This window comes from Salvelinus sp. IW2-2015, linkage group LG13, assembly GCF_002910315.2.
Source record: "Salvelinus sp. IW2-2015 linkage group LG13, ASM291031v2, whole genome shotgun sequence".
NCBI lineage: Eukaryota > Metazoa > Chordata > Actinopteri > Salmoniformes > Salmonidae > Salvelinus > Salvelinus sp. IW2-2015.
The window spans coordinates 12147551-12170680 of NC_036853.1; the positions used below are offsets into that span (position 1 = coordinate 12147551).

The 23130-nt window shown below is 43.6% G+C and overlaps 2 protein-coding genes across 2 annotated transcripts in view; both read right to left on the bottom strand.

The window, feature by feature from the left end:
• Positions 1 to 1184: 1184 nt before the first annotated feature.
• LOC111971903 (C2 calcium-dependent domain-containing protein 4C-like) lies at positions 1185 to 5544 on the bottom strand. The gene is made up of 2 exons (XM_023998687.1): positions 5445 to 5544; positions 1185 to 3187 (listed from the first exon to the last, which is right to left on the bottom strand). Exon 2 carries the CDS (start codon positions 3139 to 3141, stop codon positions 1903 to 1905), a length of 1239 nt encoding a protein of 412 aa, XP_023854455.1. The 5' UTR covers positions 3142 to 3187; positions 5445 to 5544; the 3' UTR covers positions 1185 to 1902.
• Positions 5545 to 18313: 12769 nt separating this feature from the next.
• LOC111972125 (ubiquitin-conjugating enzyme E2 R2) overlaps positions 18314 to 23130 on the bottom strand; it is a 29534-nt gene continuing 24717 nt past the window's right edge. The window contains exons 4-5 of the mRNA XM_023998989.2: positions 18844 to 18978; positions 18314 to 18644 (exon numbers count right to left, since the gene is read on the bottom strand). Coding sequence (XP_023854757.1) covers positions 18422 to 18644; positions 18844 to 18978 — 358 coding nt within the window. The 3' untranslated portion in view covers positions 18314 to 18421. The remainder of the gene's footprint in view (positions 18645 to 18843; positions 18979 to 23130) is intronic.

Sequence of the window (23130 nt, forward strand, 5' to 3'; positions counted from 1 at the left end):
AGCAGATTACAGATTTTACACAATAACAAAATCCTCATAGTTAGAGCAAAATAGAGTTATATAAAGTATAAGCTTGGAGAAAAGCAATGGTATTGTAGAGAGCTCTATTGTATAGTCTAGGTTCAAACATGACAGGGAATGTAACTCACAAAAACAATGGCTATTTTCTGTAAAATAGTAATGTTTGACATGATTAAATGACTCCATATCTCAAAGATGAATGTGTGTGGTGACCCTTTAACCATCTGCAGAAACAACCTCTGCTTCTTTCCTCTGTTTCCTACTTGAAATTGCAATCAGATCAGATGTATTGTAATTCATTTTAAAGGACAGCAGAGCACATGCAGAGAGTAGAAGACTATCCTTCATGTCAAATAATGTTTATTGTAAAAAAAAATATTGTAAATGTTTTTCCTTCTCAGTCCTCTGGCCTAGTGGCTTGTCTACACTGCCAGGAGTGGAAAACACAGGTCAGCATCATAATAATGAAATCAGCAAATTATAAGGTTTTCAGGGTCAGAGGGCTGCTAATCATTCACTCTCCAGCAGGGAGCAGTACATCATTTACAAAGTCATAATGTTGTAAAAGTATGTGGACACCCCTTCAAATTAGTGGATTTAGCTATTTCAGCCACACCTGTTGCTGACATGTGTATAAAATCAAGCATACAGCCATGCAATCTCCATAGCCCTTTCCTGTTTCAGCATCACAATACCCACATGCACAAAGCGAGGTCCATACAGAAATGGTTTGTTGAGATCGGTGTGGAAGAACTTGACTGGCCTGCACAGAGCCCTGACCTCAACCCCATCGAACAGCTTTGGGATGAATTGGAACGCCGACTGCGAGCCAGGCCTAATCGCCCAACATCAGTGCCCAACCTCACTAATGGCTGAATGGAAGCAAGTCCCCGCAGCAATGTTCCAACATCTAGTGGAATGCCTTACCAGAAGAGTGGAGGCTGTTATAGCAGCAAAGGGGGGACCAACTCCATATTAATGCCCATGATTTTGGAATGAGATGTTTGACGAGTAGGTGTCCACATACTGAAGCATATTTCTCATACAATTACATCTATGTATAAAATCAACACCTTTGAATATGTTCAACACCTTTGAATAATGTCACACTCTTTAAAATGTAATGCATACACCCTCTCTCCCTCCCTCCCTCCCTCTCCCACTCTCTCTTTCTGTCTATCTATCACTCTTGGTAAGGCTTGTGGGTGTTATGAAACTGAAGTACAAACTGCTAACATATCACTGCATTTACATATTCATGCCAAGCACACGGGAAGCAGATGGTGATGTCTGATCTCTATTCTCCAGGTTTTGGACATTGTGGTCACATAACAGACTAGCCTTCCTTCCGGTAGTAGGCTACTGTGGATCGCAACAACAATCAGGATCAAAGGATAATTTGCACATCAAGTTATAGTGGCGACATCAAAGACCCCCTGATCCATAAAAGCATTGTAGTGCTGAATAAAAACGGAATCATAGAGACTCGCATCCTGTATTGTCTGAGTCACATGTAATTGCAACCATGCGACATTCAACGTCGAGATCAAGAGAGTACAAAAAGTGAGTCTCTCAAACGAGCAGGTGTTTTTTGACCTGTGCCATATTCGATTGTCCACCACATGATCTACAAGTTGGGCTGTGCAGGGCTTCAGGTTCAGGGAACAGAAGGTTGAGGAGGTGACCAGCTAAGAGACAAACTGCTAGACCAGACCAGACATTGACTGGAAATGAACTGTTCCTTTCAGACAGTTCTATGTGAATATAGGAGAGACCAAGCAAACATCTAACCCCAGTTATATATATTTTTTTCATGCACATTATCATTCATAGTCTCATTCTGTGTCAGTCAGAGTACTATTCTGTATCGCCAGGACAGACCTAGAGGCCATGGAGCAGCTTCCCCAGAGGGATCTCTCTCTCCCCCAGCAGAGTGTCTCTCTTCAGGCTGGTGCCCTTATTCACCACCTTGATCTTCACTGCTAGGTTCTTCACCTGCACTGAGGTCACAGAGTCAAAGAAGAAGTCCTCGTTGAACACAGGATTTCGGCTGTTCTTGATGATAGTGCTCCTCTGTTTCTGCAGCTTGCCAGGGTTGAGGTATAGTGACACGCAGCAGTTGATACTCTTAATGTCGTACATCTTGTCGTAGAGCTCTTCGGCAGCCAGAATGCGGATGCGCAGGCGGGCCGTGCCAGCATCGTAGTCGGCGCTGAGCCTCACCCTGCCACCCTTGTGTAGGTTGACTGTGTGCTCCCGGTCCGACGGCCCACCGCCATGGAGTGAAGAGGAGTGGAGCCGCCGCAGCACGTTGGGACTGGGCTCGGTCGAGCTGCACTCGTCTGTGGACAAGGAGCTGTGGCGGGCAAACGTCCTCTTGGCTTTCACCACCTTGGCCTGTGTCTCGTGGGTGAAGACTTTGAGCAGCGAGGCAGAGCGGGAGAGAAGTGGGGAGTTGAAGGGAGAGGACTCAGCCGAGGAACAGGTATCACTCTCCCCTCCACTAAAGTAGCGGTACGGGTTGTGAGAGGCGTTGAAGTCAGGGGGGTTGAGGTGGTTGCATTCGCTAACGCTGCTCTTCCCCTTCCTCTGGGAGTTGGGAGAGGTCAGGGGGCTGGTCTGGTCACAGTGGAAAAGGGACTCCTTGCGGCGGGTGTGCGGGCTCTCCATCAAAGTGGCAAAACCATAGGAAGTCTGGGTCTTGGGGACGTAGGGCAGTGACATAGCGGTCTGAGACTGAGGGTCAGCGTTTGTGTCCTCTGCCACCACGTCATCAGCGCTCTCTATCTGGATAATGTGACGGTTGGCGGCCCTCAACAGGTTCTTGGTGTCTCCAGCCAGCTTGGCAACCAGACGCGGGCTGCGAGGGCTGCTGATTTTCTTACTGCCAATGGTCTGCTCAGAGGCCGAGGGCCGCAGCCCCTCCTTGGGCTTGACGACGTCCAGGGTCTCAGGCTCTGGGGGGCAGCAGACCAGCTTGGGGGGAATGAAGAAGTCAGGGATCTTATCAGGGGTGAGGACGTTGCTGTAGACTGGAGTATTGCCGTCCTTGTCGCCATTCTCCCCCCGCCGGAGAACAGTGGTCTCTACTGACCCACGGATCTTGTCCAGAACCCACATTATCCCACTGGGCTTCACCAGGTGGGATACAAGGGTGTTTCTCTGTCTGGAGGCAAAAGCACAAACATGGCAGCAGTTATGAAATACATGAATTAACACACTGAGTAAATCACATTGCAACCGTTGCTATATCTGTGTAAGAAATGGTTAACTGAATCTAAAAACGATGAAATCAATGAAATTGACCCCAATGTGTCAAGTGTATACTTAAGCAATAAGGCCTGAGGGGGTGTGGTATATGGCCAATATACCACGGCTAAGGGCTGTTCTTAGGCACTACTATGTGGTTCGAGCCCTGAATGCTGATTGGCTGAAAGCTGTGGTATATCAGACAGTATACCAAGGGTAAGACAAAACATTTATTTCTACTGCTCTAATTACTTTGGTAACCAGTTTATAATAGCCATAAGGCACCTCGGGTTTGTGATATATGGCCAATATACCATGGCTAAGGGCTGTGTCCTAGCACTCTGCATTGTGTCGTACATAAGAACAGCCCTTAGCTGTGGTATATTGGCCATATATCACACCCCCTCGTGCCTTATTGCTTAATTATAGAGGTGTTGAATAAAGAAATTATTTTCCAGCCTAAATAAGAGGTACAGTTGAAGTCAGAAGTTTACATACACTTAAGTTGGAGTCATTAAAAGTAGTTTTTCAACCACTAAACACATTTCTTGTTAACAAACTATAGTTTTGGCAAATCGGTTCGGACATCTACTTTGTGCATGACACAAGTCATTTTTACAACAATTGAGGAACGGTGTTGTGCCGAAAATCTCCCACCTGCCAGAATCCCCCCCTTCGTGTGAACGCGCACGCACTCAATTCTTCATTGCTGCGACTTGCTTGCTAGTTGTGATTTCTGATCACGTTAGGCTGCGTTTCATTTAATTTTTTATGTCGGTTTGATCGCGGGGGAGGAGCAAGTAATGTCTGCAGTTTTCGGTTTGGCTATTTGTTTCAAGTGTATTAGTCTATAAATAAATCTCTTTGCCAAAATTCGTCATCTCTCCATGTCTTATTCAACTAGTAGTTGTTCTGAAATGTTTATTGCTTCCCAAAATTTTACTCCCCGCTCCCCTTCTAATTTCCTTAATTTTGTGGCTAGAGTCAAATACTTTCTGTGGCACACATCAGTCAAATACTTTCTATAGAACAGGCAGGGGGAGATTTTCGGCACAACAACGGCAAAGTGTCTATACCAGTTAATACTATATAGAATTGGTTAGGTTAGTATTGTTAGCTAATTTGATGTTGTAACGTTAGCTAGCTGTCTACGTTATTAGCACGCTACTTTTCACACCATGAACTCAATTATTTGATCAGATAAGTTGGCTAATGTTGCTCATCATTTCTCTGGCTAGCTAACGGAGAATTCAACCCAGCTAGCAAGATACTTAATAATGCTAATACCTGTTCCACCACACTTTCTCCCTCACCTCAAACTTTCCAAACGACAGTCATTTTTAGGTTACACGAATCACGCAGGTCACCTATTATGGATTCAAAACGCCGAATTTCACCGAAAGGTGACTAATTTGCATCCCTGAAAGAATACATGCAATGTTAGCACATGATTGATTTACAAAAGCTGAGAAAACACTATTATTTGTACTCATACAGTAGTACATTCATACATGTTGTCTAGGTAGCAGTGAGTATATGTCAACATGCTGCACAGCATAATGTTCCTGTGGAATAATAGACTGCTGCATTAGTCAGAATACCACATGTAGCCTTCACTCATTCATTTTTCAATAGATTACATGTATTCATCTTAGAACCACAGTTAAGTTAGTTGAGGTTTGATTTGGTTCGTTTAAAAATTTTACGTAAAAATAAACACCCTTCATAAGCACATTGAAATCCACTTTATTAACCGTCATGGTATTCTATTGTATTGTATTCTATTCAGTTAAGTTACATTTAACTGACATGTTGTGCATATTAACTACGATATGGAAGATACGGACAAAAGTATAGGCTAAAGCAGGTCTGGTCTGTGATGAATTTGCACAAGCTTGAATTTATAATAACTCTGCCTTTATAGAGAATCAAGACGGATCTCCTTAGATTTGAGCAAAACGTGGTGTACTGGAAGAAAGTCAATGTATTATTTAAAAGTAAATAATGTAGTAGTTTACATTAGCCTATGCCTATCTTAACGCGGAAATAAAGTGCAACGAGTAAAAATTAGAAGTTTATATGCTCTCGGTGCCGAAATATATTTCATTATGCGCTCTTGAGTGAGACAAATATTCAATTTTAGACACTGGTTGAATTCAGCTTAATAAACTTACCGAAGACGTGGAGGCTGCTTTGTCGAATTGATTCTTCCGTAACAGGTGTTTTCTCCCGCCTCCTCTGGATCGCGCACTGTTTGCAGAACTATATAGTCTCCTCCGCACCCGAGAGATGGACTTGCGCTAGATGGAATAATATGATGCTTTTTATACACTCTCCCTGGCGATGTTGGGGCCGACCAATAAGAGAAAATGATGAGATCCTTTTAAGAGAGCCAGTCACAATCACTGAAGCTCATGAATTAGTCAGAAGATACACTCTTACAGGACGTGCTTACATGATATATATGAAGGAATCAACAGGCTTTGAGCACACAAGCTGAGACATGAGTATAAACTTATTAAGTTGTTCTTGTTGTGTTTAGATCGCATCATGCGGCAAGCGGCATCAATAATTGACCAGTTGATCATTCCTCATGAGTAATTACCCGATTTAGTTAGTGTGAAGAGTGGCCATTAATTTATTTGATGGGGACAAATACAATTAAAACAACAATCTGTATCAGATACACTGCAACATCAAATAGTTTGCACCAATTTCCAGCATCAGTCAAAACCATATAGGCTTTAAAATAAAAATATGTTACACCGGTGGAAAAGAGAAGGGAAAACAACAGCAAAATGACAAAATGGTTAATATGTGGCTCCCATCTTATAGTTTTTTCGATCCGTTTTTCACTTTCTGTATAATGCAGACATTTCAAGTGATCTAGAGTTCCAGACATTGGGCAAGTGCTGTTTTACATATTGGAACTCTCAATGGAACATGATTTGACATAACCAAATATGTTTAGACATTTATTGTGATATAGGCTACTGTATACCTACAGCAGTAGAATGTGAACTCAGTGGAGCATATCCCAGTGCAGCTGGCTGTATGATTTAATTTACAGATGTTTGGTCCTTCTTCAGGTTTAGATCAACCCATCTGTTTCCCTGGAAACCTTGCCTCAGCAACAAATAGATTTTCTGTGTCTAAAAATGGGAGGCAGAAGACTCTTTAGAAAAGATCAGGTGGATGATGGCGAAGGCACATAGGCCCACAAATTGTTTTATCAAAGAATCTAGGTTTGAAAGCAGCACAATATCCTGACCAAAATGTCAGTGACTTACTGCTAGACACTTTTCATAAACATTTCAGTTTGACCTTTTCTATTGCATTTTTCACTTTGGCCACTCATTATAGTTGTCAGTTTATTTTCTAAAAAGGCCTCGCAACTGTCAGAGAGGTGCCACTCTGTGGCCCATGAATTGTGTTGTGAAATACAATGAACATTTCATCAGCATGTCATTTATTCTCCCGAAATATAACCATTGCTTCTATTCTTCCTTACCTGTTTGTGAGAGTTATAGCCAGACACACAGACACTCCTGGGGCAGACGATGCCCTTTATCTGTCCGGCACCTAATTGAATTGGGTGCTGACACACAAACAGGAGGCCCTATAGTAAATTAACAATTGGATTAGACTTTAATTGGAATTGTCAGTCTCTTTAACCATAACACACCTGAAGCTTTAACAGAGACACTGAAGAGACAGAACTTAAGGCTGTAGGTAGGTAGACTGGCCTTATGACAAATACAGTCTTAACTCTGACACTTCATGACTCAACCTGTTCTGAAGAGGTAAACAAATGTACACTCTAAAAATAAAAGGTTCCTGGAGTATCCTTTAGGGGTTTTCAAATTAGGTTCTTCAAATTACCTCTTTTAATGGATCCTCAAAGAACCTTTTGTAGAACCTTTTGGGGTTAATATTTGAACTTAACCCCCTCCCCTATTATTATTATTATTATGATCTGCGTAACATACCAATACCAAGTATTATTATGAATAATAATAATAATAATATGCATAAAAATAACAATAACACAATATTTTAGTTGTCAGTGTTTATTATGATTTTAGTGGCAAAGCAGAATTAAAAAATCCAAATATGAGGTAAACTCCCAGCAGAGCCCCAAGTCCAATGGGTGTATCCTCTGGCGTGTTGATGTTAATGTGTTGATGTTCTCCGTATCCATAGCCAGAATGATTTTTCAGTGCATGGTGATCAAATAGGTTTTCTGTTATATTCAGAGATGTAGGGAGGGTAAAGTCTGTGAATCAAAAAAAGTGTAATTATACAGATGATTAACAAAACATGCACACAACAGTATTTATACCTTGGTTTTTGTGGTAAATGTGAATGAAAAAAAACAACTGTTTTGATAATGGTTTTCATACATATACCTTGTCCATAACGTAGAGGCCTATGGGATATTCACTGAAGAGGTAAGGAAGGAGGATGGTAAATGTGATCTGCATAACATACCAATACCAATTGACATACTGTACCTATGTATGCGTTCTCGTCTGTATACCTGCAGACAGACACAAAAATGAGTCATCTGCACCCAATACAGATTGCCTTCAACATATTCTTATAGCCTACATATTGTTACCGCTTTGTTGATTGATATCCATTGAATTGTGTCCATTTTCTGTCATAGAAAGATTTGCACAAATGTGAAAAGATAGATGGTATAATCAGAAAACAATATACATTTTGATCATACAAGGGACAAACCTTACCTTGCATTGAGGAGATCTTTACATTTTTCAGTTAAGTGCCTGCACCTGCTATCCTTTCAAATTCAAATCCAAATTTATCAGTTGGGCAGTCAGGTTCCTGCAAGAACATGTGGTTCTTGGAACATTTCAGTGCCAAGAAACCTATGGTTCTTCAAAGAACTTTGAGGATGGGAGAAGAACCCCTGCTGAACCCCTAACTTTTAGAGCATATAGCATGACAAACATCTTAGCTTTTGACTATCATTGTATGCTTTGCTGCAACCACGTCAAACCGTTACAGTCCATTGCCAGTGTCATTTTTTATTACATAACCCAGCTAATTTATTATGGATTGCAGAACTCTTACCCAGTCACTTGGTAAAACACAGTTTAAGGTCTTTGAGATGGTCACAGTCTTGTGTACAGCAATCTGATTTTCATACAATTTCAGTTTCAGTCAGGTTTCAAGACTAGTCATTCAACTGAGACTGCTCTTCTCTGTGTCACGGAGGCGCTCCGCACTGCTAAAGCTAACTCTCTCTCCTCTGCTCTCATCCTTCTAGACCTATCGGCTGCCTTCGATACTGTGAACCATCAGATCCTCCTCTCCACCCTCTCCGAGCTGGGCATCTCGGCGCGGCCCGCACGCTTGGATTGCGTCCTACCTGACAGGTCGCTCCTACAGGTGGCGTGGCGAGAATCTGTCTCCGCACCACGTGCTCTCACCACTGGTGTCCCAGGGCTCTGTTCTAGGCCCTCTCCTATTCTCGCTATCACCAAGTCACTTGGCTTGTCATATCCTCACATGGTCTCTCCTATCATTGCTATGCAGACGACACACAATTAATCTTCTCCTTTCCCCCTCTGATAACCAGGTGGTGAATCGCATCTCTGCATGTCTGGCAGCCATATCAGTGTGGATGACGGATCACCACCTCAAGCTGAACCTCGGCAAGACGGAGCTGCTCTTCCTCCCGGGGAAGGACTGCCCGTTCCATGATCTCGCCATCACGGTTGACAACTCCATTGTGTCCTCCTCCCAGAGTGCTAAGAACCTTGGCGTGATCCTGGACAACACCCTGTCGTTCTCAACTAACATCAAGGCGGTGACCCGTTCCTGTAGGTTCATGCTCTACAACATTCGCAGAGTACGACCCTGCCTCACGCAGGAAGCGGCGCAGGTCCTAATCCAGGCACTTGTCATCTCCCGTCTGGATTACTGCAACTCGCTGTTGGCTGGGCTCCCTGCCTGTGCCATTAAACCCTACAACTCATCCGAACGCCGCAGCCCGTCTGGTGTTCAACTTTCCCAAGTTCTCTCACGTCACCCCGCTCCTCCGCTCTCTCCACTGGCTTCCAGTTGAAGCTCGCATCCGCTACAAGACCATGGTGCTTGCCTACGGAGCTGTGAGGGGAACGGCACCTCCGTACTTCAGGCTCTGATCAGGCCTACACCCAAACAAGGGCACTGCGTTCATCCACCTCTGGCTGCTCGCCTCCCTACCTCTGAGGAAGTACAGTTCCCGCTCAGCCCAGTCAAAACTGTTCGCTGCTCTGGCACCCCAATGGTGGAACAAACTCCCTCACGACGCCAGGTCAGCGGAGTCAATCACCACTTCCGGAGACACCTGAAACCCCACCTCTTTAAGGAATACCTAGGAAGGATAAAGTAATCCTTCTAACCCCCCCCCCCCTTAAAAGAGTTAGATGCAAATCTATTGTAAAGTGGTTGTTCCACTGGATATCATAAGGTGGATGCACCAATTTGTAAGTCGCTCTGGATAAGAGCGTCTGCTAAATGACTTAAATGTAAATGTAAAATACAAATATTCTAAAATCCACATAAAAACAATATGCACATTTTCCCACCAGAGATGTTTCCATCAAATTGACTTATTGTATATAAAAGGCTGTGCGTGATGACGTAGGGTACATAAAATACTGTATATTTTTGCGGTTAAATTACCAATACACGTTAAATGTTTTTTTCCCAACTCAACTGATGGCTTTCTCACAAAAAACGGTTGTGTTATATAGTGTGTGCCACTCTGATATTATGTGCTCTAGCCAACAGCACTCATACTGTATTTTCATCTGTTGCCTAAAAAAACGCATGTTTTCCCAACGAGTCGTAGTGGGAGGACCACGTAACATGTCATCGCGTGAATCCCAAGTTTACTTCGAATTGATGGTTATATATATATATATATATATATATATATATATATATATATATATTTCCACCGACATTTCTCGCATAATTAATTTTACCGACACAAAAAGATCCCACCTTGTCTAGCGTATTTTGTTTTGTCAACTTTTGGTAAGTTTACCGAAAATGTTGTGTTTCCATCAGGCCTGTCATGACATGTTTTAGCCTACTTACTTGCATTAAAAGGTTGGATGGAAACCTGGTTGACATCCAACCATTTCATGCAGATGAATTACGAATAAAGTCACGACCAGGCTGATGAAATGCGAGTACAATTGTATAAATCCCGAGACAATTTGTCAGTAAAATGTATTATGCGCGAAACCGCAGTGGAAACGCCTTTATGAGCAAATATTTATATAATAACCATCATATCGAAGTAAACTTAAAGTCACGCGATGATATGTTGCGTGGTCCTCACACTACGACTCGGGAAACGATGCAGTTTATTAGGCTACAAATGAAATAAACGATGAACTTCACAGGGTGGTGAAAGTGAAGGTGATGAGCTTGATGCTCCTTTCCAATAAATATCGAGGGTCTTATTCTGTTGACATGATTGATGCTTGGCTGCTGTTTGACAAATAGCCTAGAAATAATCTCATAATGTAGGTAGCCAACCTGCACTGTATCTGCAAGCTGTTGGCTAGAGCGCATGTGCCAAAACCAGAGTGAGAACATTAGCAATATAATGCAACAGTTTTTGTGACAAAACCATCAGTAAAGTTAAAAATGCAATGGAAACCCATTTTTTTACTTGTATTTTTCATTCGGTACATAGGATTTTAAAAGTTATTTTTTATGTGGACTACATCATCACGCACAGCCTTTTATATTTAAAAAGCTTGTTAGATGGAAATACATCTCTGGTGAGAAAATGCGCATATTGTTTTAAGCAGATGAGAATATTTGCATGAAAATCGCTTGCTCTGCAAGGGCCGCGGCTTTTGTGGAGCGATGGGTAACGATGCTTCGTGGGTGTCAGTTGTTGATGTGTGCAGAGGGTCCCTGGTTCGCGCCCGAGGTCGGGGCGAGGGGACGTACTAAAGTTATACTGTTACATTAGCTACTGAGTCTATTTGGTACAGTGGTGTTCACAGACACGCACCCAAACACTATATTCTCCATATTAGTCAGTAAGCCAATTCATTTTCAAATGAGGCGATAGATACAAGGGTTCTTAAGATCTAGGCTGAGACAGAGACAGAGTGGCAGATACACAGGCAAATGGCTAATGGCCAGCATCTCTATCCGTTTGAGAATGCGAAGAACACTGAAGTCCTCTATTAAACCAGAGGGAACAAGCTCATGCCCTTGGCCATACCTGTAAATCACACAGACACGATTTAATGGTACACCTTCCTTGTTCCTCCTGGAGAGGACATGTAATTCAGAGAGTTGGAAAGTGGCCAATTATCTTTGAGAGACCATAGGGAGTCAAACAATGACTGTGTCCTGACTGAGACCCAGTATTTTAAGTCCTCTGTGTCACAGCCCCACACCAGTCTGTTGGACCCCTGGAAGAACAGGAAGTGAGAGGAGAGCAGAGTAGTAGACAGCAGAAATAACCGATCAGAACCCTCTGACTGAACAGAATTGTACAAAGGCTCAGTGGGAGAGCTAACATGCCGGGAAGCCGCAGCACAGCACTTGTTGTTAAAGTTTGTGTGCTGCATAGAGGACGGCTCCATTCACCCTCACAGACGGACACAACGGCTGGGGAGTCAACAGAGGCATTACACGTCACACAGTCCATTTTTATGATTTTTATTATTGTTACCATCTCTCTCTCTCTTCCCCATCCCCATTAATTGCCTTTGAGACCAAGCTTTGCATATCCCGACATACAGTAAGGCAAGAAGTTTCCCCCTGCCACCCACAACACACAGGCACATGTACGCACACGTCAGACTTATATAATTGACACACACAGACACACCGTATGGAAGGAGCACTTTTCACCTCTCCAATCTGTGACAGTTCAGTTCATATGAGGAAAGGACTGACACACGGACCACCACCCACCAGGCCCTACTTTTCTCCCTCTCCCACCAGTCTAACAGCAGGACTATGGTATAGAGCTGTGATTCAGGGCCTCTCATATGGAGCTCTGTAGCAGTCAGCCATTGAGAGGTGAGAACATATGACTCACAAGGACCAGACCTCCGTCCACCACTCAGTCACATACAGGGCAGAGCACAGGTCCGGTGTGGGTGAGTGAGTGGGGGACACTGCAGGGTAGAGAGTGTGTCGCTGGGGAATAGGAGTGATCTGAGTAGACAAATATGAGCTAAGGCTGAGAAAAAGTGGTCATGATAACTATAGTCTGAAGTACAATGTGATGGTGATACTGAGGCACAGGTGCTGGTGTCTTTGCTACTCTGACATCAGAGGAAAGAGAGTTGTGATTCATTGGATTGTGGCAGATGAAAAACACATTGATGTGAAATGGGTCATCTCCACCAGGGGGTTCTAAGACTTCAAAATGCAAAAAGTGTTTGATAGTCATGTGACTCATGTCTCTCTCTGTGTGTGTGTGTGTGTTCTGAAGTTAAGACATGGTCCAACTGGTTCATTTGATCTCTAATCAGAAAAGGATGGGGTCTTCTCTCTTGATGCCCAACAGGTGAGGTAGCCTTTGCAATGACATAGAACCATCAGATAATCAAACTGAAACGGTTTGATGTTTCAATTTACTATTTGCGTACACATTATTTTGGTGTGTTGCCCACACTACTGCAATAGGAGACATTTTGAAAGAGAACCACCTGCCAACAATTATTTTACATGTGTATTTTATTGAACCTTTATTTCACTCGGCAAGTTAAGATAGGACTGTGGTGGAAAGTTAAGGTCAGTTGTCTGTGTAACATTTACTGTTGAATGTAAAGCAGTTTCACTGGGTCAGCAGATTGAAACCATGTGTAAACAGACACTAGTTGTCTACTCCCCACTGTTATCTACTCCAGATTCTAGGGAAAGGTAATGTAATGCTGCCCCCTTGAGGAACGAAAACACCAACCTAATAAGAGTTATTTACAGAACCAACATACATTTTCTCTTCTTACAAGGCTATTGTTTGAAGAACCATGTTAGTTTATCGCTCATCCATTTTCGGCATGAAGGCATGTTTGAAAAGCTTAGCCAATGAGAGCATCAGGAAATCCTATAGGTCGCCACCACCCTATCTTTCAGGGTAACTGCAGGGTACGGATCTCATCTTCAACTTTCCTTGTTGGTTCCAAGTGGAACATCTACTTTATTTTTTCCCGATAGAAATAACATTCTCCATGCACTGTAATCTACACATTGAGAAGAGATATTGATAAGAGCTAGGTAAATGAATAAGCCATTTGGATATATAAATAAACAGTTTTAGATCTATTTTACCTTATGATTGCTGAAGAAGTGAAACCAGTCATATGGCAGCAAACTGAAGCATATCAACATCACAAGAGGTTGATGGTACCTTAATTGGGGAGAACAGGCTCATGGTAAATGGCTGGAGCGGAATCAGTGGAATGGTACCAAATACGTCAAACATATGGTTTCCATTCGCTCTGTTCCAGTCATTATAAAGAGCCGTCCTCCCCTCAGCATTCTCCACTGATCAACATATCATCTTTTCCACAATGAAGTTCATGAAATGCTTGCCTTATAACTTGGGATGAAATGTGGAGACCCAAGCTATAGACTGCTGTAGTCATGCGGATATGACGGTACTGAGCCAAACCTACCGAGTTGATTTCATACTGGGCATAGACGTCAATTCAACGTGTATTGCTCGTTGGTTCAACGTAATTTCATTGAAATGACATGGAAACAACGATGATTACGCTATCTGTAGCCACTGTCAGTTATACCCACATACTGTACATTTATAACTGTCATCGACTTCAGTGTTAGTTTCCTTACATTTTGCATCATTCCATTACATTGTGAGTTTACCTTTCTTTCCTCTGTCACGTTCGTGTGGTTTTTCCTGAGGATCTCTAGCACTAGTGGATCATACCCCAAAAGTATGTGGACAACCCTTTAAATTTGTGTATTTGGCTATTTCAGCCACACCCGTTGCTGACAAGTGTCATATGATGCCACCTTTCGAACAAGTTAGTTCATCAAATTTCTGCCCTGTGAGAGCTGCCCCAGCCAACTGTACGTGCTGTTATTGTGAAGTGGAAATGTCTAGGAGCAATAATGTCTCAACCGCAAAGTGGTAGTACACAAGCTCACAAAACACTAACGCCGAGTGCTGAAGCGTGTAAAAATCATCTGTCCTTGGTTGCAACACTGACTACCAAGTTCCAAACTGCCTCTGGAAGCAACTTCAGCACAATAACTGTTTGTCGGGAGCTTCATGAAATGTGTTTCCATGGCCGAGCAGCCGCACACAAGCCTAAGATCACCATGCGCAATGCCAAGCTCTGGCTGGAGTGGTATAAAGCACACCGCCATTGGACTCTGGAGCAGTGGAAACGCATTCTCTGGAGTGATGAATCACGCTTCACCATCTGTCAGTCCGACGGACGAACCTGGGTTTGGCGGATGCCAGGAGAACGGTACCTGCCCCAATGCATAGTGCCATCTGTAAAGTTTGGTGGAGGAGGAATAATGGTCTGGGGCTGTTTTTCATGGTTTGGGCCAGGCCCCTTAGTTCCAGTGAAGGGAAATCTTAACGCAACAGCATACAATTACGTTCTAGACGATTCTGTGCTTCCAACTTTGTGGCAACAGTTTGGGGAAGGKCCTTTCCTGTTTCAGCATGACAATGTCCCTGTGCAAAAAGCACGGTCCATACAGAAATGATTTGTTAAGATCAGTATGGAAGAACTTGACTGGCCTGCACAGAGCCCTGCCTCAACCCCATCGAACACCTTTGGGATGAATTGGAACGCTGACTGCGAGCCAGGCCTAATCGCCCAACATCAGTGCCTGACCTCACTAATGCTCGTGGCTGAATGGAAGCAAGTCCCTACAGCAATGTTCCAACATCTAGTGGAAAGCCTTCACAGAAGAGCGGAGGCTGTTATAGCAGCAAAGGGGGAACCAACTCCATATTAATGCACATGATTTTGGAATGAGATGTTCAACGAGCAGGTGTTCACATACTTTTGGTGTATCTGACATGCCATACTCTTTTTGGCCAGACAGCATCAGATACATGGGCAACAGATACATGTCCTCTGCCTTGGCAACAATAGCAGTATTATTAGCAGCACCTGACTTTTTACTTAAGAAATGTGTTAGCTTAGGTAATTTCTGTTAAAATTAAATCTTTCTTTCTTATTCTTTTCTCAGCCCCACTCTGATCGTAGCATGGGGGAGCATCAAGCGAAGAAATTATTTTATTCTTTTTTGCCCAGCTCATGAGGCCCCTTGATGATGTGAGGCCTGAGGCAATTGCCACTTCTGCCTAATAGTAAGTCCGCCACTGCCTATGAGAATAGTAAGCAAAACAGTCTTACCTCAGTTATCCCTGAGTGATACATCCCCATGGTGTCTGTAAGAGAACATATAGAGAATGTAATAAATAAATGCTATAGTACACAATGTGTTCTTAATGATTTATTAACAGTTGCCACATCCCCAACTCTAAAGGTGACTGCAGGGTACAGATCTCATCAACTTTCCTCATCCACTTTGGGGTCGCCTGACCTCTGACATCACAAGGGTTCCATAACTGAGCCAGTGGCTTCATTCAACACTCAGGATAAGAGTGAGTAGAGGAATAACAGTCTTACCTCAAGAGTTATCCCTGAGTCATACATTCCCACAGTGTCTAAGAGAACACAAAATAGGGATGAATAATAGCCAGTTCAGAATCTTATTCAAATTATTGTTAGTCAATCAAAATATATTAATAAACCATAAAAAGGATGGATAACTAAGTTCTCATCTGTTAGAATACATTCATTCACTCCTGGTCTAAGAAACATCTCAACACTCTAATAAAGATCTTTATTTAGCTTTTAAATAGATGTACAAAACATTAGAAAAGAAAATACAAACAAGAACAAAAATACATCAAATTATTGTTGAAATATCCACATGTGCATATTAATATCAAGGTAAAGATTATAAACAGTCTTTGAAGCAGAGGTGATAGGTTTGGGGGAACAGTCGTCCACACACACACACACACACACACACACACACACACACACACACACACACACACACACACACACACACACACACACACACACACACACACNCACACACACACACACACACACACACACACACACACACGAAAAAGTTAGTGGTTTTGTTTTCCTGAGGAATTTTGGTAACAGCCGGGGGTCCCTCGCTGATGCTGCCACCAAAAAGAAAGTCTGTATAGATGGGAAGGTAGCACATTGGGAGGGAAATTACATGATAAAATCGGCAGCTTCACAAAATTCCAATTGCCCCAAACATTACAGTAAAACAAAAATGGGGGTTATTCACATAACGTAACAGCTGTATATGGTGAATGTAAAACAGTTATATGAATTCATGATGATTGGATTGATGTGTACATGCTTCATACTCAAGATGTTAACATGACATAAAGAGTACAAGTGTTCAGTAATCACCTGTTTTTCTCTATTGAAAAAAATAGAATACCTGAATGTTTCTGTATCGAAAACAAACGGGTGGTAAATGTACTGATAAGTCCAATGAATAACCCCCATGACATGGTGTTTAAAACAAAAAAGGCTGAGAATCATTGCACTTGGTACATGTAAGGGGAAAAAATATAGTTGCTAACACCTTAAGTCTGAAGTAAAAGACTACATCAAAAGAACCAAAAGGGGAGCCCTCGGCCCATTCTCAATCATCACAGTGTTTCCCAACCGCACTATGTCGAGCCTGATACCACCCAACATGCTAGTGGGTTGGCTGTATGACCTGCTCCTAAAATATACCACTGACCTCCCAATCCACATCCCTAGCATCAGCTGGGAATTGCACTTTTCATCTCTAAAACGTAGCATCAAATAGTCATGTTGTAACGATGAATGAACATTTACACACTACTGAAGCAACAGAAATGTGGGGTGGTGTGAATACTGTTAAATAGTTTGTATTTAGTCAGTGTGTCAAATCCTGTGTGATGGAGCTACTCGTTTTGCGAGCACTTCTAGTCATGTGAAATGTTTGGGGAAGTGACTGACTGAGGATGTAATCTAAACAAATCAGCTAATTCAAGATGGCTGCTGTGCGAGGACATCACTGTTGCACAGACTTGCCAGAGGGAGGTGTCTAACTCACTTCTCTCTGCAAAGCATTCCTGCACTACATTTGAATAAAATAATGAACCACCACCAAAACACCCATATAGACACACATTGAGACACTATCCCTCACTCACATCTTTAAATGAGCAGTTGAGGTGGCTGGTGAGGAATTACATGAGATGAAAGCACGTGGTGTTGGACTTATGAAAAAGCATGTGGTGGTGATCAGCATTAGGAGCTGTGTGTTTAACTCGGTTGTTCAGGCCATGGGTAAAGACGCCGAGCTCAGACCACTGCCACTTAACATACCGTAACAAATGTGTATGAAAGGGTGCAAAGGTCTCCGAAAGAGTACATCAGTATTATAACATCAACCATCTGCAATACACCCATCTCATCATTACAGGCCGTCAATTCATTCAGTAAGACTTGGCTTTTGAGCTAAGTTGACCTGAGGCAGACAGGTGAACTGTCAGGGTCCCCTAGCCTCAGCTAGCCTTGTGTGCCAGGGAGGCTGGCTTCACACGGCTGTCAACCAGGTGAGAGGTCACACAGCTAAGATGACCATCACTAGCTCAGGCCTGCCTGCCTCTGTCTGGGTACAGACACTCTACAGGAGACAGAGGCCTTACTCAAAACTTTCAAAAGCAAGCGGTAAATGAGAATTGAGGGGCGTCGCCATGAAGAGCAAACCATGTGAATAATATGTAGATCTAACATTATCTCTCTAACACTCCACTGACCAACAGGAAAATAAAAACACCAGAAACAAATGGACAAACTAACTCCGTAGCTTTTAAACGCATCTGGGTTTAAAGTGCAGATGTGGCTGCACTGCTGTGGGGGGGGATCTGTAAGGGTGTATAGACGAAGGGTGGGGGGGGGGGGGGGATCTGTCAGGGTGTATAGACGAAGGGTGGAGTATGAGTTCATTTAAGGGGGGTGTGGTGACAGGGGGAGTGAGGAAGGGGTGGGGAGGCGGGTCGTCAGGACTCCTCGGTTCCCGAGTCATCTTCGTCGTAGCAGCAGTCCTCGCCATCTTCCTCGTCTTCGTCCTCCAAGTCCTCATCGTCATAGTAATCGTCGTAGAAGAGGTTGGAGCCCTCATCTGGGGGTGGGGCACGGGTCCGGACGCAGTACTCTGCCAGGGTGGTTGGCACCTTCACACCGTCCCGCTCAGCATCCGCTTTGGTGGCGTGGACCTGTTTCCTGTTAAGAGAGACAGCGAAGAGACATAAAGGGTTAACTGTGGAAGTGGTACAGGGTGTACCTGATGGTTTGAATGTATACACCCTGTTCTCACCCTTGATGTGTCCATGGGTGCGCATGTGTCCACCTAACTGATAATCTCGTCGCTCTTTCTGTGCCTGGCCATGATCTGTGTGAGGGTGATTGTATGTGTGCCCACCTGATGATCTCTGTGAACTCTCTGTCCTTGCCCTTGCTGTCCCTCCACTTGCGGTACATGACGGAGGCGTCCACATTGGCCGGGGAGGATGTGTTAGGCTCGTTGAGCAGAGAGATGACACTCAGAAGGATCGTCCTGAGGGAGGGAGGGAGATATGGCGAGAGAGAGTGAGTGAGAGTGATAGTGAGAGAGAGGAGAAATGAAGAAAGAGGAAGGGATAGTGAAGGAGGGAGGGAGAGCGATAGTGAAGGAACAGAGAAAAAAAGAGCTCCTGAGTTCTTCTGAAAATAAATTGAATTAAAAGTTGGATAAATGTAGAAAAACTTGGATTTTTTCACAAGGACTTATACAGGATACTACCCAGGATACATCAAAACCTTAAATCCAAATTCCATACCTAAAACCTTGATTTTGCACAGAATTACCTGAATGGATTATTACTATGAAGGACTATCAGGAAAAAACTTCTAACAAACCAAAACCTGCAGAAGAAACAGCAGAAACCTGAAAACACCATCCAACACAAGACTGAGGGAGTTTTGTTCAGTCTGAACCTCCTTCTGAAGTAAAAAAGTAAAAGACAATTTCTAGGTAATTTTGTTATATAATGCTTAGTAAACAAGGCTACTAAGATACCAAGCTGCTAGGACATAACAGACCTGTCTGCAACTTCAATTAGCACTGAAGTGTGAAGTGAGATGTGTGAAAACTGACTGATACAAAGAGGGGAATGTAAGCAACTTAATTTTCCACACAGACCATCCCCTGGAATGGCACAATGCTATAAGAGCACACACTGTCAAGAGCAAGGAAACTCAGAATAGGAGGAAATTGACACAACCTCTGAACTGGCTGCAGTCCGGACTGGGGTGAGAGAACTTGAGGAGAGGAACACACGGCACAGCTAACAGCAGTGAAGGAGGAGGAGGGAGAGGAACAGCAGTGAAGGAGGAGGAGGGAGAGGAACAGAAAAAGAAAAGTGAGGGAGGAGGAGGGAGAGGAACAGCAGTAGAGGAGGAGAGGGAGAGGAACAGCAGTGAAGGAGAGGAGGAGAGGAACAGCAGTGAAAGGAGAGGAGGGAGAGGAACAAAGCTAACAGGCAGTGAAGGAGGAGGAGGCAGAGAAAACAGCTAACAGGCAGTGAAAGGAGGAGGACAGAGAAAACAGCTAAAAAGCAGAAAGAGAACAAACAGTGAAAGGAAGGAGGAGGAAGAGAAAACAGCTAACAGCAGTGAAGGAGGAGGGAGAGAAACAGCTAACAGCAGTGAAGGAGGAGGGAGAGAAACAGCTAACAGCAGTGAAGAGGGAGGGAGAGGAGGAAACAGCTAACAGCATGGAAGGAGGAGGGAGAGAAACAGCTAACAGCAGTGAAGGAGGAGGGAGAGAAACAGCTAACAGCAGTGAAGGAGGAGGGAGAGAAACAGCTAACAGCAGTGAAGGAGGAGGGAGAGGAACAGCTAACAGCAGTGAAGGAGGAGGGAGAGGAACAGCTAACAGCAGTGAAGGAGGAGGGAGAGGAACGCCATAACACAGTGAAGGAGGAAGGGAGAGGAACAGCTAACAGCAGTGAAGGAGGAGGGAGAGGAACAGCTAACAGCAGTGAAGGAGGAGGCGAGAGGTGAAAAGCACATGGCAAAGCTAACAGCAGTGAAGGGAGTAGACGAGAGGAACAGCTAACAGCAGTGAAGGAGGAGGCGAGAGAACAGCTAACAGCAGTGAAGAGAGGGAGGGAGAGGAACAGCTAACAGCAGTGAAGGAGGGGAGAGGAACAGCTAACAGCAGTGAAGGAGGAGGGAGAAAAACAGCCTAACAGCAGTGAAGGACGGAGTCAGAGGAAATAAAGCAGCCAGAGACGAAGAGGAGGCAGAGGAACAGCTAACAGCAGTGAAGGAGGAGGTGAGTAGAAACCTGAGAGTGTGAAAGAGAAGCAGATGATCACTCCCCACAGAGAAAGCCAGCAGAACAGCCCTACTCAGACCCACGGACCACAATCTCAACACCACAATGGAGCAGGCAAAACAGGACCTACGCAAACCAACAGACCCCACCCCCATCCTAAACAGCCCCCTGTCAGCTTCCCTGACAACCCCCCCACATCCACTGAGGACACAAACGCCAGAAATTGTGCTCCTCATTGACTCAAATGGCAAAACACATTCAAGAGAATAATATTTTTCCAAACCACATAAAGTGGCTAAAACTCTTGGGCCCAAACACTAAGCATGCCCTAGATTCTGTTGTCAGAGGACAGTCTAGGGTCCCCACAGCCCACAAACAACCACACCTGATGGCCCCAGCAGGAAAGCGTGGCCACAGCACTCAAGGAGTGATTGAAAAAAGCTTCTTCCACTTTCCCCAATGCCCAAGTGGTTATCCCCCACCCTACACACCACGAAAAAGACATTCACCTTGCCACCATACAGCGGGATGAATGGAAGTCCTCAAAACCTAATGTCTACCTTGCCCACCACTCCACCCTGGACTTAAACAAGCTCTTACAACCGGGAGTGTCAACCTATACAAGGCAGCAATTTCCAACTTCTGCCAGGACCTGAAGGACGTACACCTAACTCAACCACAGCCCAAGCATCTCACAAAGGAGCAACGGACAGCCACCACCCAGACCAGCGAGACACCCTCCAAAATTCTCAAAAGTACATTTTGTCCCATGTGTAGTTGCAAACCGTAGTCTGATGCTTTTTTTAACCGTATAGCTACGAACGAGGCGCAGTTTTGGAGCAGTACGTTGCTTCTTGCTTGCCTGCGGCAGCCTTTCCAGGTTACATGTTGATCGCACTTCATATAAGGACAAACTACCTTTTACTGTGGATATAGATACATTTGTACCGGTTTCCTCCAGCATCTTCACAAGGTCCTTTGCTGTTGTTCTGGGATTGATTTGCACTTTTCGAACCAAAGTACGTTCATTTCTAGAAGACAATGCATCTCCTTCATGAGCGGTATGATGGCTGCGTGGACCCATGGTGTTTATACTTGCGTACTATTGTTTGTACAGATGAACGTGGTACCTTCAGGCGTTTGGAAATTGCTCCCAAGGATGAACCAGACTTGTGGAGGTCTACAAATTATTTTTCTGAGGTCTTGGCTGATTTCTTTTGATTTTCCCATGATGTCAAGCAAAGAGCCACTGAGTTTGAAGGTAGGCCTTGAAATACATCCACAGGTACACCTCCAATTGACTCAAAATATGTCAATTAGCCTATAAAGCTTCTAAAGCCATGACATAATTTTCTGGAATTTTCCAAGCTGTTTAAAGGCACAGTGAACTTAGTGTATGTAAACTTCTGACCCACTGGAATTGTGATACAGTGAATTATAAATTAAATAATCTGTCTGTAAACAATTGTTGGAAAAATGACTTGTGTCATGCACAAAGTAGATGTCCCCAACTTGCCAAAATTATAGTTTGTTAACAAGACATTTGTGGAGTGGTTGAAAAACGAGTTTTAATGACTCCAACCTAAGTGTATGTAAACTTCCGACTTCAACTGTATATCCCCCCCAATAGAATCCCCATACTTTAACGATGACAGCTCCACCATCCTAAAGGGTGAGATCAACCATTTCCAGGCTCAGGGACATGTACTAGTCTGTGGCGACCTAAATGCCAGAATTGGACAATAACCTGACACTCTCAGCCCACATTATTCCCTTCCAAATATGCCCCCCTAGAGACAACTATGACAAAACAACCAACAAAAAAAATCGGTCACAACTAGGGTTGAACATTTTGGGAAATATTCAGAGGTGGAAACTTTCCGTGGGAATTAACGGGAATGAATATTAATACCATTTAAATGCAGATGTTTTTTGCATTGGATATATTTACCATATCATATGGAGACAGAAACATAAACCTTTTACCTTATCATAAGTAGACATAATTGCAAATTATTAAATCCTTCCATTAGAAATAAAAACAATTTAGTTACGAATTGAACTTTAATTAAATTAGTTGCCTCTTCACATGGGATGATTTCACTGAACAAAAGAAAGGGAATATTGAATGATCCCCAATGATCCATAGTGTCTCCCAAAAACGTTTTCAACATACATCTGTAAAATGATAGTCTAGAAACTAAAGTTTTGGTTGTCTTCCTCTCAGGCTTCCATGTATTCTCCCTGGACCTCCTCAATGTCCACCTCTTGAACATCAGACTGAGGCCTCATCTTCACCGTCACTTTCCAACCTTGTTGAGGATGGCTCGTTGTCAGGCTCAAAAAGCCTCAAATTTGCCCAGATGGCCACCAATTTTTCAACCCTTG